This window comes from Carassius carassius, chromosome 27 (genome assembly GCF_963082965.1).
Source record: "Carassius carassius chromosome 27, fCarCar2.1, whole genome shotgun sequence".
NCBI classification, from domain to species: domain Eukaryota; kingdom Metazoa; phylum Chordata; class Actinopteri; order Cypriniformes; family Cyprinidae; genus Carassius; species Carassius carassius.
The window spans coordinates 664,061-683,408 of record NC_081781.1 but is presented as its reverse complement, the minus strand read 5'-3'; the positions used below and the strand labels follow the sequence as shown (position 1 = coordinate 683,408).

At 40.7% G+C, this 19,348-nt stretch overlaps 2 protein-coding genes and 1 non-coding gene across 5 annotated transcripts; 1 reads left to right on the top strand and 2 right to left on the bottom strand.

The window, feature by feature from the left end:
* Window positions 1-2,523: 2,523 nt before the first annotated feature.
* LOC132106370 (alpha-1,6-mannosyl-glycoprotein 2-beta-N-acetylglucosaminyltransferase-like) lies at window positions 2,524-6,517 on the bottom strand. Of its 3 annotated transcripts, none has more exons than XM_059511987.1 (2): window positions 6,362-6,517; window positions 2,524-4,302 (listed from the first exon to the last, which is right to left on the bottom strand). In XM_059511987.1, exon 2 carries the CDS (start codon window positions 4,091-4,093, stop codon window positions 2,741-2,743), a length of 1,353 nt encoding a protein of 450 aa, XP_059367970.1. In that variant the 5' UTR covers window positions 4,094-4,302; window positions 6,362-6,517; the 3' UTR covers window positions 2,524-2,740. The 3 variants fall into 3 exon arrangements, with proteins under 3 accessions (XP_059367970.1, XP_059367972.1, XP_059367971.1); XM_059511989.1 differs by having other exon boundaries at window positions 2,524-4,292; window positions 6,362-6,501; XM_059511988.1 differs by lacking the exon at window positions 6,362-6,517 and adding an exon at window positions 6,228-6,357.
* Window positions 6,518-7,305: 788 nt separating this feature from the next.
* On the top strand, window positions 7,306-9,046 carry LOC132107176 (small ribosomal subunit protein uS14). Its single transcript, XM_059513417.1, has 3 exons — window positions 7,306-7,465; window positions 8,693-8,792; window positions 8,940-9,046. The coding sequence occupies exons 1-3, from the start codon at window positions 7,404-7,406 to the stop codon at window positions 8,946-8,948; spliced, it is 171 nt and encodes a 56-aa protein (XP_059369400.1). The 5' UTR covers window positions 7,306-7,403; the 3' UTR covers window positions 8,949-9,046.
* A 519-nt stretch (window positions 9,047-9,565) lies between these two features.
* trnas-gcu (transfer RNA serine (anticodon GCU)) lies at window positions 9,566-9,647 on the bottom strand. Its single transcript has one exon. It is a non-coding gene; the product is annotated as a tRNA-Ser (tRNA).
* Window positions 9,648-19,348: the final 9,701 nt, after the last annotated feature.

Below are 19,348 nucleotides of genomic sequence, written 5' to 3'. Positions count from 1 at the left end.
ATGGTTTATTAATAAACTTACTAATTTAACCCTTGTGCTGTGCAGATAATTCATCCTTTAGCTAATTCGGTGTTAAAAATTGTTTGTAAATCTTTGATTTAATCCTTTTATCAACTAGTTTTTGAATGAAATTGCCAATATTATCCACAAAATAATGGGTTTTTCGCTCAAAAAGTGGATGAGCTTGAATCAGATCAATCAGTTCCAAGTTTTTTTGGTAATAATTTAGCATAACTAGGCAGGTCATTTTTGACTAGAAACACCTGTAACAAGGTGAGAAAAAATGATACTTTTTTGGGAAGTTAAACACTGACCAGCGTTTTCAGGAACAAGAACATCCTCTCTGGGTCAAAATGACCCGAACACAACATTAAAACCATTCTGAAGTGTTTTATGTTATATAATGCCACTTTATATCCTGATGAGGGATGTAATGATTCACTCAACTCCAAATTTAATATTTAATTCTTTTTAAGACGAATTCTAAATGAAATAAATCCTTATAAACGCTTTTATTATTTCTGATACAAAATGCTGCACATTTCTTTGTAAAGCTGAGATATGTCAAATAACAAAACTAATTTGAAAACAAATCAAATAACACAAAGGCTTGTGCTCTTTTCATTTAAATGAACAGCAACAACTGCATTTTAATCACGATCCAAACAAAGATTCTAGATACGTGCGGCATGAGAAGTTTTTTATCTAAATTATATTGCATCATTTCAAGCAAAAACAGAGCTTTGTGAAATTATGCTACATAAAACATCTGCATGAAACAAAAACAGCAGATTAGATGCAAATTTTGATTCAGACAGTAGGTGGCGCTTATGGAACAGCAGTCATGCAGCATTTTCTCGGTTTGCAGCTGTAAACAAAGCATCGCTTATTACTATTATACAGAAGCAAGATGGAGAAAATACCATGTAAACTTCTCTGAGACACACGCATCTGTTTCACGATTCACGCCATGACGGATTTCCATCAGTTCATAAAGAGAGTCACTTGCTTCGTTCCTGAATGATTCAGCTGTCCGAATGAATCAATTGAATGAACAAAACAGTGATAAAATCACTGACTTGCCGTGATCTGCTGGTGGATTTAGTAAAATTTTTAGCGTATAATTTCAGGCAGGAACACTTATCCTCATAATTAAAAAACCTAGGAGCTGATCAATAATCAACAATTCTGATTAAAAATGATCATTTCTAATATGAGTTGACATTTGACTCCTTAAAGTGAGTCTTTTTATCCTTATAATGGCATCATTTTCGTCTGCTGATTTTATCACTGAATCATTCATTCAGTTGATTCGTTCGGACGGTTGAATCATTCAGGGACGCAGCAAGTGACTCTCTTTAATCCCCGTTTTATTGATTTCAGAGTAATTAATCTTGTCATGATTCTTAAAGGTCAAACCGTGCTGAAGGATTTAATATCTGCACAACATTTGTAATTGGAAAAACTTCAGGGTATTTATAAACAGATCTGTTGGTAACATACTTGCAGTATTTAAGCCTTGTGTTGTGTTCTGGTCATTTTGACCCAGAGAGGAAAGAAAGCAAGTTGATATAATATTGCATCTAGGATTTGCTGACTATGAGAGATTTACAAGTAATCTTTAAAAGGAGATCATTTTTGACTGGAAAACCCAAATTGTTGCATTAAAGTTGCTCACACAATGTCTATTGGTGCAGTTCTGTGTTGTAATGCATTTTATCACCAATGCTACACAAGCATTTAATGATTAAAAAGGATGCATTTCAGTGGAGTTCTTTGAATTATTTGATGAAAAGATTGTGGTAAGAACCCATGTATGCATGAATCTAAAAAGCGCTCATATCAGATATTGACCAAAGGGACAATAAAATCTGTGGATCGAGGAATCGAGTCGCATATAAATCTCAGAAGCGATCTTTTCCACATGCAACTGCGTTGCAATTCACGTAAAACAAGCAGGATCAGAAGAAAACTACTGGATGTTTTTGCATGGTCATTCAAACATGGTAAATGTGTTAAATGGAGCACTCTTATTGGCAGCTGAAAGCATCATCAAAAAATATTTTTAGTTAATGCTAACAACCATGATTACATTCACTATACTAGTTCTCCTAAAACATCACAAACTAGCTCCAAAGGCTTTATTTTCCCACACTTTGTTAGATCTGTTGAGATACGCAAGCTTGTGTAAATGGGACGAAGCCTCAATGAGGGGCTAATGAGAACTGCGAGATAGTCAATGCAATTTTAATATCTTGCAAAAGCTTCAAAACCATTAGAATACTGGAATACGTTCAATATGAAGCAGAACCTTACACCTGGAAAACGGTCAGTTACTGTACATTCAAGCAAATAGAAAAAAGTTCATCTGCATATCAAAAATAGCCCAGTCGTTTTAGCATATCCTTAAACAGAAGCTGAAATTATGATCAAAAGTGCACTGTCTGTAGACACACACACACACATATACACATAATCATAAGAAAGTTCATGCTTTTGCAGATCATACATACAAACGTCGTCTTCGACATGGCACAGAAATGCGGTTTAATAATAGATAATATGACAACGGTAACACTTGTTTCCATTGACAATACTTCAATGATGCTCATAACCACCAAATCCAAACGTCACATACTTTTTTTATTTGGAATATCTCAAATAAAACAGGCAATAGCAAGAAATAGTACGTAAAGAACTCTTGAAGGCTTTCATTAGAGGATGCAAAAACAATACAAAGTCATTGCAATCGAAGGTAGCTCTTGCAGAGTTCGTGGTCCCTGATGTCTCCCCAACCTCCGTTTTTGACGTGCGGAGCCACTCCTTTGGCTCCGGAAGCTGGGAGTCTCTTTGTAATGAGCAGCTGTTTGGGGAATAACTGTTTCTTGCTGCTATGGAGGATGTTCTCGATCTTCGTCTTCTGGCTGGATGGCATGCAAGCCGACTGCTTGTGGTGCATGCCGCAGTCTCCGGCGTGGAAGATGCGCGGCGCTTCGCAGACCATGACCTTCAGGAACGAGGGCAAACAGGTCACGGTAAGGTGCTGCAATGACCAATCCCAGTTATAGTCGTCGTAGGTGCAGAAGGCATCGGTGCATCTGAGGAGTTTCTGGTAAGTATCTCTGTCCAGCGCCATTCCCATGTTATGCTCGGTGGACTTCCATACCTTCACTTCTACTTTATTGGCTTTGCTGGAGTAGCCGACGTGTCCGTAGCTTCCTAGAGACAAGATGTCACAGTCGGGACACTGCTCTTTCTTGAGGGACACCATGTGTTTTAGTAGATGGTAGAAGTCGGGAGCGAGGTAGTGGTCCTCCTCGATTAGCAATAAGAGTCCTTGGTGCTCTTTCAAGACTCGGACTCGATCCCAAACGAAGTGCAGCTTCCACCACCAATGGTGTTTGGTCTGCGAGAACTTGGCTTCCCGATAGTGTCCGAAGGAGTCTGGGTACTCTGCGTTTAAGCAGCCTAGGGTTAAGGCATCTTTCTTGGGAATGTCTCGAGGGCAATCTTTGTGGTCGTTCCCGGGGAACTCTTGAGGATAGAGTTGGATGCTGAAGGGGAAGAATATCTGAAGGACCAAGCAGAAGTCGACGGACGCGACTATCTGGTTGATTTCTGGCGACCAGAAGTCGTGGCTGAATATCAGCAAGATGTTCTCGATTCCTTTCGATTTCCTTAAGCTGTCCACCAAGAGGCGTAGGTATTCGGGACGGTTGTGAACTTGGACGACGACGACTAGTTCGTCCTTATGGCGCATGGAACGAAACTTCTCCTCGTTTCTTAGCGTCTGGTCGAAGTTGAGTTGAAAGACGATTCCTCTGTACACCAGAGTTGTGTTGTCCGCTTCAGATTTGGCAACTGGTTGTTGTTTCTCCGGAAGTGTTTCGTTGATAGTTTTACGTGTTACTGGGATCGTGACGTGTATTTGTTCTTGACCACCAATGCTACTCCGTTTCCCCGTTTCCGCCTCTTTGGGAAACACGGCGGCGCTCGCCTTCTTCGGTTTCCCGCTATTCCAGACGGCGAATCCGCAGATGACAACCACTAGAGTCAGGATTACCACCTTTCGCTTGTAAATTCGGAATCTCATGATAGGCAGTCGCCTCGCGGGACGTTTGGAGACAAGATTCGGGAGACGAGGACGGCAGGTTTGCAATGCAAAAAAAAGTCTGATTGGGTACAAAACGTTATCATAGAAAATGCAGCTTAGTCTTGGTCCTCTAATTCTGGGATGTAATCGAACGACGGTGTTTCCCGTAAGGCATTTTTCTTAGAGGCAATGGAGTCGCCTTTTAAAACCTGTGGAAAACGAATGGAAAGGGTGATTTTAATTAGCACGTGCATTTGCAAATGACTCTGAATTCACCTTACAAAAAAAATATTAATGTTTATTGTAAACAATGGAATTCTAGTAACAAACACCCAAAAAATATTTAGGCCTAAACTGATGATTTATGTATTTTAATTGCATATGAAATTTCTTTATGTTTGGATTACGTTGTTTGTTGTTATATTGTTATAGCACTTACATAGCATTGCGCTTTTGTTGATTTTGAATTTTTGTCAGTCCTACATAAAAGAAACAGGTCAGATTTATCCTGTTTATTGTTAACTATATTCTATTATTAAAAGGTGTTTGTTTTTTTGCATCTATTTAAATGTATTTAATTCTGTTTTTAAAATGCATGTATTCAAATGGCTTAGAATCAGCATAAATTTGTTCACTGCAAAAATAAATAAAAATAATTTACATTTATGCAGTAACAAAATCAAAAGCATTGAAATATGGTTAGCTGTGGAACAACCAATTTTCGGTTTTGAAACAATGCCGATTTATTGAGGATAAATATATAAACCTGGTCACATTGTATTTAAAACACGTTACAGAAATCTGACCCATTTATTTATGATTGTCAAATATGCATCAAATTGAGTTTAGTTTGTTTATGGTAAAACTGTAATCCAAATGCATGGGATTATATGCATTATATCCATTTTAACAAAAGGTGAAACCTCTTAATGTGGCCAATTGTTAGATCACTGCTAGATCGCAGCTTTGAAATATTTTTAAAGCTTTCCAAAAAGTAAAATGCATGGCTCAAGTATTAAAGCTGATTGTATTTCAAATGCACAACACACTCTGTGATCTATTGCATTGTGCACATCAAATCTTTCTCTACCAAGTGCCCTAAGAAACATGGGAGTAATAGTATTAAAACAGTATTAATATAACAATTGTGGCCCTGGATTCAACTAAAGTATAAACCCACAGGGGTCCAGACCTAATTACTAGTCTCTGTGGATTTAACCTGAAGAGCCACTACTTAGTAGACTAGAATAGATAGTACAGATAATAATAAAATACAAAAATAATGTTTCCAATACAATGAAACGGTTTGCTGTAGCTTCCAAATATTAAGTCATATTATTACGTGAATTTACACATGTAAACAGATTCTTAAAAGTGGTGTTTTACATCAATATACTTTGTATGTCTAGTTTGCACCATTGTTTTTCTGTCAATGTGAAGTCTGAACTGTGTTTCAAATATTTCACAATAAAGATCAATTATAAAAACAACTACAAGCAAAATATAAAATTATTTTGAACTTCTCAAATGGGTAAAAAAAAACCTAAAAACTCACATGCATTAATGAAAGTACAAGTGAAACCTTGATTAATGATGCATATTATGAGTGCTGCTTCCAAATGTAATAATATTCTGCTTAAATAAATGCATTACTGTACAGATTATCCAAACATCTATCAAGACTACTGTAGTACTGCATATATTTCACTTATTTACCACAATCTCCAGTGAATCAGCATAACAAACACACCTTCATTTCTACATGCATGTCGTGATCTGTGTGCTTTTAGCAGGTTAATGCATTCGTATTTTATGAGCATGCATGCTATGAATACAATATGCGGGAAACGCGACCAAGTTTACACAATATTTGCATGACTGCAATGCAATTCTAGAGCTTCATAAAAGCGAGAAAGCGTTTGACTGCACAATATGCACAGGGTAAAGTTAAAAAAAATAAAGAAGTATGAAGCCAGCACGAATGCATTCATTGCAGCTGCATGCTAAAGCGAGCAGCGGCGCGCGCAAAAACAAGCATTAAAGCCAAAAACATGCCATTGCATTCAACACAAGCGGTTTTTTGTTGATATTACTCGTTTTAAATGTAAGATAATCGATGCACGCGAATGCATACCGATGTGTGTATCGCTGTGAATAACTGTCACTCGTTAGCTTTGCTGCTATCGATTCTTAAAGCGGAATAATTGAAGAGCTACCGCTTGCAGATCCACACTAAACACAGACACGCAAAGAGAATCAAAGCCTCACCGCAGATGCACGCTTGTATGACGGCTGTCATGTCCACATAAAAGCGCATTTTAACTGAAAACGCGTGGCATAGCTACTGCTCAGGCTCTACAGTATCAGTAAACCTCTGGGGCCCTCAGCTGTCAGGACTCAGGACCCGCGTGATGTCACATTTCACACAATATATTCGCGTTTTATGCTTAAGAATAAAAAAAGTTCATGCAATGCATGCAACAAAGCAATTGAACAATTCAATTGTTGAAAAATGCGACGCTTTTTGTGTGTTGATTGTCATCTCAACCATTTGTTTGGTTTTATTGGGTTATGAAAACTGTGGTTATAGCCTGTTATTATAACCGAACGTTATGGAAATGATCTATTTATTTTGGAAATATATATTTTAAATATATGGTTACAATGTTATGAACAGTGAAGCTCAATATACTTTTGAAACTGAAAAATAAAATGCCATAAAATACTATAAATGTATTTCAGGGCAAGAGAATACAGTGTAGACTAAATGCTATGTTTACACAACAAATAGGGTTTTCTTTAAATGTGACATAGGTGAATGTATTTGTAAATGCTTTTATAAAATATATGTTTTAATATTTGTATTTTATATTCATTTCAAAAATATATAAAAACACAACCAAAATATTATATATATACATAACATATACAAAATAAAATAAAACGCTCAGCATCAAAATACATTCAGAAATTGACCTTCTAGGTAAACTATAATTTTCTTCAGCAATGAAGCAGTTTGGAGTCATTCAATAACTTGAAATCCAACAGAAAATGAAATCGGGTTTTAATTCAGCAACTTTAGCTACATGTGTGTCCCTGCAGCACAAAATCAGTCATCAGTAGCACAGGTATATTTGTAGAAATAGACAAAAATACATTAAAGTAAAAAGTAATTTATCTGCATGGCTGCCACTTGGCGGCGCTGTCGTCACTGGTGACGCAGGAAGCGCGCGGCGGAAGTCTCGCGTGTTTTTCTGCGCCTGCGCAGGAGCGCCTCTTCCTTTCCTTCATCCCGATCGAGAGAGACGAGATGGGCCATCAGCAGCTCTACTGGAGTCACCCGAGAAAATACGGCCAGGGATCCCGATCCTGGTCAGTTCTGCTTCAGTCGAGTGTTTAATCTGAAGGGTTTGTGTTCGCGCGCGTCTCTGAGCGTCGTGTGTTTATTAAAAGCGTCTGATTGATCATGAAGCACGTGCTGATGAAGACGCGCCAATATGGCGGCGGCGATTATTAACCTTTTAAACCTTAAATATAAACTCATTTATTACTAACCCTCAAGGCCTTCCTTCATCGGAACACGTGTTTAGAGATTTTTGCTTAAAAAAAAAAAAAAACGAAATATCTTAACGATTCGGAACTACGTGAGGGACCGAGTTTTCATTTTTGGTTGAACAATGCTTTTAGTTTTTGCACATTATTAGCTGCTAATGTTTTCCGTGTCATTAAAGGGCTTTAAAAGTTCACTTTAAAAAAAAAACAAATCCTACCATTTACTCAAGCCTCGTGTTTCTAACCTGCACTGCAACAAAACAAAACCGATTTTCTGAAAATGTTCCTTGTTTTCTTATATAAATATCTAAATTCTAGAAATCAAGAAAGATAAACAAGTAAAAAGACTTGAGCTGTTATGTATTGTTAAATTAAATCTCGGAAAAATATCTGCCAATAGGGCACGATAAATCTAGTTTAGGTTTTAAATTAAGATTTTTCTTGTTCGCATTGGCAGACATTTTTGCTTAAGTTAATAAACAAAAAAAAAATTACTTGTCAGGTGAATGCATCTTGATTCATTTTGTTCAGAGATGTATCATAGAAAACAAATTCAGAATACCTAATTTCTTATTTTTGCGCAGTTTATGCATTCCTTTCTTCTAATGAACCTAAAATATATTTTGAAGATTATGGATAAACAGTTTCTGGTCCCAAATGACTTAAGTTTCAATAGTGATCAGAAACTAAAGTAAATGACACAATTTTCATTTTGGGGTGTACTGTCTCTTTAAATGTAAGCTTCTTGACGTCTTTTAGCCAAATATCTTCGTTTAAAGTTGAGTTTAATATGCAAGGTTGATTGCAGATTATCAAATCAACTGATATTACATAAAATTGGTTTCGTTAATTATTTTGATGCATTTCTAATAGTAACCACAAGGCTCATAAGAGGTGCTAGTTAATAGTGAATGATGTAGTATTTAATCAACGCCTAAATTTGTTTTGCATTCGTCTCTTCAAGTGCTTTTTTTTTATGCATGCTGTCATTTAGGAAATGAATGTAAATTCATTTTTTTTTTTACCTGTTGTCTTATTTTTTTCCAGCCGGGTTTGCTCAAACAGACACGGTCTGATCCGTAAGTACGGACTCAACATGTGCCGCCAGTGCTTCAGACAGTACGCTAAAGATATCGGCTTCGTCAAGGCAAGTGTTCATGATTGTCAAGTGTGTTTGAGTTAAAGGCATGCATGCTTTTCATGGAAGCTCATATGAATAATATAAAGTTTGCATTTGACTGACTTACTGATGCATCATAAAACAATCCTAACTGTCCTCTCTCCTCTCCTCCAGCTGGACTAAACTCGTGACAGATGGACTTCTGTGATCAGCTCACCATCCTGACATCATGAAGTTATTCTGGAACATTCAATAAACATTGCTTCTGTTTCTGTTCAGAAGTTGCAGTGTGTTTTTCTTCATTATAGAGAAGATAATAATTCAATAATAATAAAATTCGATAATAATAAAAAAAGAAAACTAATAATTAGTTTGTGTGTGCCATAAAGGTAATAAAAACAATGTTTTTTTTAAAGAGTTTTAATAATTCTATTAAAACCTATTTTGCACAGACTGTACATTAAGTTTTTAAACTACTGTACAAAGCACAGTTAACTTTCTAAAAAAAAATGATTGCACTACTCATTTTGCATAGACTATACATTTTAAAAACTGTTGCCCACGAACCCATCTGTATTAATTTCCATGGTTCTTACACTTATGCTGTTCATACTGTACATATAACCATGTATTATATATAATGCCATTAACATTATATATAATGTTCTCTAGATCAGTGTTTCTATCATCTGTCGCGATTCTTTGTGTATCACTTCATTATTCTTTGATCGAGAAGCGAACAGCCAACGGTCTCAGACAATAACCATAGCAACAGTAACTATTTACAGCCAAAATGTGATCGACGAGGATGGGATTCGAACCCACGCGTGCAGAGCACAATGGATTAGCAGTCCATCGCCTTAACCACTCGGCCACCTCGTCGCGACGCCAGCTCCTGAATACTCATGAATATTAAATAGCGCAAACACCGCTTAAATTAATATTAATGAGGAACGCAGTCACTTTGGTGGAGTTTTGTGATTTTATTTCCACATTCCAATCATGTTGTCTACGTTTAACGTTAAACAATTTAACCGACCGCTTAAAAACGGACCAAAATGAGGTTTAAAAAAAGCAAGAGATTAGAGGGAAGAAAAAATCACATTTGTGTCATAAAATATCTCATAACATAAGTGTTTCGTTAATGGGAGGTCATCAGTAACATTTTGTTTAAAAGTGAACCAGGTCAAATGAAGAAGAAAAAGTCACCATTACCAATATATATATATTTAGTGTGTATATTTATATAAAATTAGTGTGTATAGCCTCCCAAAACAGTTTGTTCCAACATTTTTTGTGCGTCGTGACGTCATTACTTGGCGTGGCCGCCACGTTGATGGCCTCCTTTGCTGCTACTCGGACTACTGCGCAGTGTTTATACTCCCTCTCATCCGTGTGTCTTAATTTGATTAATTAAAAATCTATTTCAACCATGGTAAACCGTTGCTGTATTGTGGGGTGTAATAGCGCAACACATAATCGCCGTGGGGATAATAAAATGAGAATGGATTAACTTTACACAGCTTTCCTGCTTGGAGGCTAAAATACTCATCCAAAAAACGAGAAAATTTCAACATTCATCTTTTTTTTGCTATCCCTCTGCTGACAGCAAAAATCCGTACTACAAAACTGCTGCATTAACTAACGTTAAGCGATTTATGAAGTTAGGTCTAATGTGACTTTAATTACAGATTGGCGTGAAGTCGTGCTCTCACAACAACCACACTATCTTAAAAAGCCCAACATCACGCTAAGGTTGCTTTCAAGTAAGCAAAATGATGCTTTGAAAACATCTGTTCGCTGGAAGGGCAAGGAGTAGCAACAGGACAACAACACAGAGACTTGACAGGTCCGATTGAAGGGCTAACATCTCGGTTACGTATGTAACCTTGGTTCCCTGAATAGGGAACGAGATGCTGCGGTGACGTCACCACGTATGGGAACACCTTCTGTGTGACGAATGTCTGAAGCCCTATACCATCCCGCCAATCTTATTGGCCAAATAGCACGTGGCACCGCCCAGAATGCGTAAGCATATATATATACCTGGTGCCGCGCGCCATTTACCTCAGATTTCATGACGAAGAAGAAGAAGAAAGCTATCAAGGTATGGCACGGCCAGAACCGTAGCATCTCGTTCCCTATTCAGGGAACCAAGGTTACATACTCCTAAGGGCGAAGCGAGCCCGCGCGCCTCATAGGCCAAGGAAATAGCCTCCACCAGCCAATGGGGCATGCGCTGTTTCGTAACTGCATGGCCTTATTCTTATGTCCAAAACAGACAAACAGCTGGTCAGACTAACGCCATGGGGCAGTACGATCCACATAAGTCTTTAACGCTCTCACAGGGCAAAGACTTAGATCCCCAGACTCCGCCGCAGCAGGAGAAAAAGCCTCCAGGACCACCTGCTGAAAGCGAAAGGGATAGATGCGACCTAGGGACATAATTAGGCCTTGGTCGCAACAACACTTCCACAGAATCTGTGCTATAAAAGTCAGGATTTATCCGGAACAAATTCCAAGGGCTCAACAGATGCCCTGATAAACCATGCAACACAATGGAAAAACCATGAAGGAACCTGCACGGGGCGCAAAGGCCTCAGCCGTCGCGCACCCTGTATGAACGAGAAACAGTGGATGACGGCCCACTGAGGCACCATTTATATATTCGTGGTAAGCTGAATAGCTGCCACGTAAACCTTAGGGTAGCTGGTGTCACTTCATCCGAAAAACGTTCCTGAAGGAACTCCAGTACTGACGCCACTGGAGAGTAAACTGGATCCATATTATGAGTTTCACACCAGGCCGTAAACAGTTTCCACTTGAAAGCATATAAGCGTCTCGTAGAAGCTGCTCTAGAATTCAGTATAGTCTCGGTAGTTTCAGCAGAAAGACCGGGACATATGAACTCACTCCGCTCAGAGGCCACGCCCACAGATTCCATAGATCTGGCCTCGGGTGCCAAATCAGTCCCTGTGCTTGTGATAATAAATCCTGTCTGAGGGGAATCTCCCATGGAGAGCCCGCTAACAGATTGATCAGATCCACAAACCACGGCTGTGTGTGTGCCACCGCGGAGCCACCAGCAGCAGCTGTTCCACCCTGTCCACCCGTATTCTGCATAATACCGCCGAAATCAGACAGATTGGGGAAAAACGCATACAAACTGGTCCTGGGCCAGTTGTGGGCTAATGCATCCAAGCTCAGGGGTGCTGGAGGGCATAGGGAGAACCAAAGCGGGTAATGCGTAGTCGTGTTTGACGCAAACAATTCCACTTCGCTTCCCCGAAAATCTGCCATAGGAGACTCACCGTTTGGGGGTGCAATCCCCACTCCGCTTGCTCCAGAGTCTGCCTGGATAGCAAATTCGCTCCAAAGTCCAACGTCCGGGGACATGAACAGCTCGGATCGATAGAATTTAGTTCTGAAATCAAAGAACATGTTGCGCCAGCCTGCACAGGGGGCGAGAGAATAATCCTCTCTGATGATTCAGGTATGACACAACCGCTGTGTTGTCTGATCTGAGCAGCACATGACGGCCGATCAGCAGATTTGAGAAATACTGGAGAGCCAGAAAAACAGCCAGTAATTCCAACCTGTTTATGTGCCAACTCCCTTGACAAACAGCTCCCCAGTCGGTCAAAGACGCATCCGTCGTGACAGTCTCTCGGGAAGCGCAAATCCCCAGCCGGACTCCGGTCAGGAGAATTCGGTTGACATACATAGTTTTAGCGACATCACACATCGCCGTGTCACCGGAATCGTCCGATGCGGAGACAACGGGGTGAAACATTCCATACGTAAGCCCAGGCTGTTAAATGATTCAGCACAAGAACCCCATGAGAGTGTGCTTGAGTCTGCGATTGCGCTAAACACCAGCTAATTGCCTAAAATAGTTCAAACACGAACGCCCTGGTGCCGCAACGGGGCCAGAGATCCATCCATGCACTTTGAGAAGTACTGATACGCTTTGCTCTCTAAAGCGAATCTGAGGAACTTCCTGAGTCTCCTGATGATCATTAAAATCTTGAATTTCCTCAGCCTGAGTGCAAGATTCAGATGGTGTAAATCCCGAATGGGTCGTAATCTGCCGTTTTTTTTTTTTTTTTACCACAAAATGACGGCTGTAAAAAACCCCCGCCTCCATCTGAGAGGGGTGTACTTCCTCTATAGCCCCTTTGCTCAGCAGAGTTGACATCTCCTGTCGCAGCACCGCTATTTCCATCGGCTTCACCACCGTGGAAAGAATTCTGCGGGAAGGAGGCGGGCCTTATTGAAACTGAATGGTGTATCCGTGACAAATCGTGCGTAACACCCATAGAGAAATGTCGGGCAAGCGTTCACACACGGCCCGAGACCATACTAGCGGTCTCAAAATTTCCGCTTCCTGCAACGCTGTCATACATGTTAAAATGTCCGGGCACGAAAAGCTTGTGGCGTTCGTGCACAGGGGAAGTGTATGTATAAGAGCCGTTGCGTCTCGTTGTGTATAATCCTGAAACGTGTCCACGGCAGGAATTAGGCCAACAGATTGAACATCGGGCTTTGCCGCTAGCGAAAAACGGCGGCTGTGCTAGCCGTCATAAATGGGTCGTCTGTGCAGGACCCTTGAATTGCTTCTCGAATTCTGAAAGCTGGATTGCGCAGAGTGTCTGAGGGAACGTTTGGCATTACAGCTCAATCCAATGCTGCTCGAAGCACCGTTTGCTGCGAGGCAAACAATGTAGAATGTGGGGACTGCAGTGAGAGGGTTAGATGTGCATAGCAATCCAACAGCACTCTCTGGTGGAGGGCACAGTCCCTGGCAAGCCTTAAGGAAAACGCAAGCATCAAACTCGCTGCGTTTCGTTGTGTATAATCCTGAAGCGTATCCACGGCAGGATTTAATCCAACAAGATAAACATTGGGCCACGCTGCTAGCGAGAACGCGGCAGCTGTGTGAGCCGTCATACACTGGCCATCTTTGCCAGCCTCCGCGCCGTCCCTCAAACTCTGAAGGCTGGATTGTGCAGAGTGTCTGAGGGGGCGCGCGAATGAGAGCTCAGTTCAATGACGCTCGAGGTGCCTTTGCTGCGAGACAGTCAATGTTAGAGAACATGAAGGAAAACGCATGCATCAAACTCGCTGCGTTTCGTTGTGTATAATCCTGAAGCGTATCCACGGCAGGATATAATCCAACAAGATAAACATCGGGCCACGCCGCTAGCGAGAACGCGGCGGCTGTGTGAAAAACGCATACAAACTGGTCCTGGGCCAGTTGTGGGCTAATGCATCCAAGCTCAGGGGTGCTGGAGGGCATAGGGAGAACCAAAGCGGGTAATGCGTAGTCGTGTTTGACGCAAACAATTCCACTTCGCTTCCCCGAAAATCTGCCATAGGAGACTCACCGTTTGGGGGTGCAATCCCCACTCCGCTTGCTCCAGAGTCTGCCTGGATAGCAAATTTGCTCCAAAGTCCAACGTCCGGGGACATGAACAGCTCGGATCGATAGAATTTAGTTCTGAAATCAAAGAACATGTTTCGCCAGCCTGCACAGGGGGCGAGAGCATAATCCTCTCTGATGATTCAGGTATGACACAACCGCTGTGTTGTCTGATCTGAGCAGCACATGACGGCCGATCAGCAGATTTGAGAAATACTGGAGAGCCAGAAAAACAGCCAGTAATTCCAACCTGTTTATGTGCCAACTCCCTTGACAAACAGCTCCCCAGTCGGTCAAAGACGCATCCGTCGTGACAGTCTCTCGGGAAGCGCAAATTTCCAGCCGGACTCCGGTCAGGAGAATTCGGTTGACATACATAGTTTTAGCGACATCACACATCGCCGTGTCACCGGAATCGTCCGATGCGGAGACAACGGGGTGAACCATTCCATACGTAAGCCCAGGCTGTTAAATGATTAAGCACAAGAACCCCATGAGAGTGTGCTTGAGTCTGCGATTGCGCTAAACACCAGCCAATCGCCTAAAATAGTTCAAACACGAACGCCCTGGGGCCGCAACGGGGCCAGAGATCCATCCATGCACTTTGAGAAGTACTGATACGCTTTGCTCTCTAAAGCGAATCTGAGGAACTTCCTGATGATCATTAAAATCTTGAATTTCCTCAGCCTGAGTGCAAGATTCAGATGGTGTAAATCCAGAATGGGTCGTAATCTGCCGTGTTTTTTTTTTTCTGCCGTCGAGGGGGGCGCGCGAATGAGAGCTCAGTTCAATGACGCTCGAGGTGCCTTTGCTGCGAGACAGTCAATGTTAGAGAAAATGCAGGAAAACGCATGCATCAAACTCGCTGCGTTTCGTTGTGTATAATCCTGAAGCGTATCCACGGCAGGATATAATCCAACAAGATAAACATCGGGCCACGCCGCTAGCGAGAACGCGGCGGCTGTGTGAACCGTCATACGCTGGCCATCTTTGCCAGCCTCCGCGCCGTCCCTCAAACTCTGAAGGCTGGATTATGCAGAGTGTCTGAGGGGGGCGCGCGAATGAGAGCTCAGTTCAATGACGCTCGAGGTGTCTTTGCTGCGAGACAGTCAAAGTTAGAGTATGGGGACTGCAGTGAGAGGGTAGATGTGCATTAGCAGTCTAACAGCACTCTCAGTGAAGGGCATAGTCCCTGGCATATTAACATGAAGAAAAGCGTGTGCGTCAAACTCGCTGCGTTTTGTTGTATATAATCCTGAAGCGTATCCACGGCAGGATTCAATCCAACAAGATAACATCGGGCCAAGCCGCTAGCGAAAACGCGGCGGCTGTGTGAGCTGTAATCCACCATTTGAAGAGCAAAACTGTTGATTAACGCGCTCGAGTGGGGGAGAGCGAGCACATGGAACTCCAGTGCATCACTGTATTCATAGTCAAGCCGCACATATCGCCCCTAACCAACACCTCGTGCGGGGCCTCGGCGACCGCAGAAGCGAAACGGTGGGGGTTAGACGCGAGGCGACTTAAGAAATACACTCCAGAGCGCGGATACTTCCTATTGGCGTTAGTGCACAGGGGAAGTGTATGCATATTTTACTGTAGCCATAGGCTATCAAGGACAGAACCTGTAGAGAGACTGCAATGAACCTCTCATAAGTGCCTCCTCGTGATAACCCATCATACGGCTCCTACCTTTCGTTGACTCATCGCGTCCGCGGAGAGGAGTATACTGCTCGTAGATGATCGCTGAGAACGCGAGATAATAGGGCACAGAAGATTCGCTTCGTACTGAAGGAATGAAATCTGAGGTAAATGGCGCGCGGCACCAGGTATATATATGCTTACGCATGCTGGGCGGTGCCACGCGCTATTTGGCCAATAAGATTGGCGGGATGGTATAGGGCTTCAGACATTCGTCACACCGAAGGTGTTCCCATACGTGGTGACGTCACCGCAGCATCGAAGTGACCTATGAAAGGGAACGGGATGTTTTACAGGAAAATACTAAAACGGGAAGACAGCAGGAAAAGAGCTCAAATACGTGAGAACCCCGGTAAGACGGGAGGGTTGACAGCTACTAACTACACCTTTGAAACACAGTTAAAAGTCCATGTGTGAATGGTTGTTAGCACTAATGGTCACTAAACTAGCAGCTAGGTGGAGCGCAGCTTACCGGTGTTGTGTAATATTCGGTTCCTTTTGAAAAACTGTTCCCGTGGGTGGAGTTTACATGAATATTCATTAGTTCCCTTATTGTGGGCGTGTCCTTGAAACAACGTGCAAACGAATGGATCTGAAAATATCAGTGCACGCTCGTCAAATCTCTATTTGAGTTAATAGATTATTTTGAACAGGTAACAAAGCGTCAGTGTTAAGCATTAATTAGCATTAACTGCAACAGTGCCAAAACAATGGATAGTTTGTGTAATATGATCAATTGTCTTTCATGTTTTGCTTGATTGATTACAGGCACACATAAAATCAATCAATAAGCTAAGTTAACCTATCTTACCTATAGTTTTTACTGTTTGGTGTATTTCGCTTTTTATAAATTCATTTGTGGGGCTTTATTTTTAATAGTTTGCTTTGATTAGACTACCTATTTGTCATTGGAGAGAGACTAGTACAATTTGTATACAAAGCCTGAAACGAACCACTACAAATGTATCTGTGTCTTAATAAAATCGGTGTGAGCATCCTGTGTCATGCTTTCTTTAATCTTTTTATATATATACCAGCTTTTACCAGCCTTCACAGCCCCATCAGTGTTTTTATTATTATAAATGCACATTTACTTCTGACACATATTTTATCCTATTACTAAGATTTTAAAGTATCTTCTACAGAGTGAGTCATGCAACATTAAAACAACATGTGAGTTAATTTTTATATTTAAATGAACAGTCTTTTTTAAAATGGACACATTAGGCGGCAGATATATTTGTTTCAAGCATTGTTGTGAACACACTGCAGTAATAGTCACCAGTAGCCTAACTTAGCTAATCATACTATTCAAACAGCAATTAATGTGCCACAAATGAAATGTATAAAAAGCTAAACACATCAAAAAATATGATTAAGAAACTATATATCCCAAGGTTAGCATAGGTTATCCGCTTATTGTTTTTCTGTGTGCCTGCAATCAATCAAACAAATCAGCTTACAGATGATTAATATTACACAAACTGCATTATTTTGACACTGTTACAATGCTTCAGTGCTTAACATTGACACCTGTTCAAAATAATCCAAGTAGAGATTTATGGGGCGTGCACTGATATTTTCAGTTCTGTTCACGTTGTTTCAAGTACACGCCCACAATAAGGGAAATAATGAATATTCATGTTAACTCCACCCACGGGAACAGTTTTTCAGGGGAACCGAATATTACAGAACACCGGATATTTGTATACTGTTTGCCGCTGTTCCGGTTCTGTGATTTGCAGCTCCTGAACCCATCCATTTGTGAACTGTACATGAGACTTCAATGACTTGTAGCTTCGGAGCTATTCTGAAGTGTAGGCGCTCACAAAACAAACAAAGTAACGTTAGCCGAAGATATCTGTAATGCAAAAGTGTGGCAGCAAGTCGTTGTCAGTACTCCACTCTTTGTTGGGAATTTCATATGGATCCAAACCGTTAATAGTGCCGATTTTGTCCACATACCGGTCCCTGGCATCCCTATTTAGCGTATCCCTACACTCTCAGAAAAGAAAGTACATAATTGTACCTTTAGGGGTACAATGGCTTGTCACTGGGGCTGTACCCTTGGCATAGGGTACAAATTTGTACCCTTGTGATTTGTACCTTAAGAGACGAGTTTTGTACCTGTGGTGGCAATTTTGTACCTTTATTTAACGGTACAAAAATGGACCCTTCAAAAAGGGTACAAAATTGGCTTCGACAGGGTACAATCCTTGATATGATATATATATATATATACATATATATAAAATTTACACACACACACACACACGCAGAATTAAAATCTGAATTTATTCAATCCTTTTCATTTTCACATTTAATTTTAAACAATGTCTAACTGTGACATATAAACGATCATCTACTGAGTAAGTGTATTTAACACCACTGGGGTTGTTTTAAGTAATTCCTCTTTTCAGTGCAAACAAATAAAATGTTAATTATGTTAAAAATAAAGTTAATGTACAAGATTAGACATAAAATCAAGAGTCTTCAGACAGATGTATAAATTTCATCATTTATTGAACAAATGGGCAAACTGGCAACTTTAAAGCATATACCAGATGTGTAGAGGTTAATTAGTTACATTCATTAAGTGTTGCACAGAAACATAAAATAGTTAATAAAACACAACATCATCAAATTTACCTAGACATGAACAAATATGACGTGTAGATTTGAGTTGTGTAGCATCCATGAATGATGTTCCTCGTTGTCCCATCAGCGAGCAGGTATGACTGTGTGGTCTTTTCTCTGCATCAAGCTGTTCTTGTTAGTGCCTGCAGATAAAAGACAAAAGTAACAGTCAAGGTCAGCTCTCCAACTGATTTTATTTATATTAATTGTGTTTTTCATATACCAGCCATCTGGCAATATTTTGAGGCAGACAATAGGCAGTGACAGAAATGTCCAAATGTACCTTTTTGAAGATGTTTTTCAGCTTGACAGGATGACATTTTTCCAGGTCCCTGGCAGCCTTGTGATGATGTGGGAATCAAATGAAGTAGGAGACCAATGGATGCAGTATCGCTGTCCCATTCTAGATAACAGATATGACAAAATCAGCAAAAAAATAAAATAAATGAGTGAACACAGACTACAGTTACAGCAAAAATATAGATATTCTTATTCTAAAATATAGTCTAACCTTAGACAATCGGTTTCTCCCTCCTTTATAGCTGACTCAGAGGTCCATTGGGTCCTTGAAGGTCTTGGGAGAAGCAGGAACTTGGCTTCTTGAAAAGAAAGAAAAAAACAATGACAACAACAAAACAACAATTAATGACAACATCTCTCTCAGGAACCATTCTGCTAAGTTGATTGTGTAGACACACTATGGCTCTGTTCACAACCTGGCAATAGCACACATCTTGGGTGACACATATGGCCATATACTTTTATTACAGGGTTCGTTAAAAATGAACATTTCATCAGTTTACTCAGCCTTTTGTTATCTTTG

Coding starts and splice junctions, on each gene's coding strand:
- LOC132107176 (XM_059513417.1), top strand. CDS start 7,404: ATGGGCCATCAGCAGCTCTACTGGAGTCACCCGAGAAAATACGGCCAG. Junction 7,466..8,692: donor GGCCAGGGATCCCGATCCTG/GTCAGTTCTGCT, acceptor ATTTTTTTCCAG/CCGGGTTTGCTCAAACAGAC.
- LOC132106370 (XM_059511987.1), bottom strand. CDS start 4,093: ATGAGATTCCGAATTTACAAGCGAAAGGTGGTAATCCTGACTCTAGTG.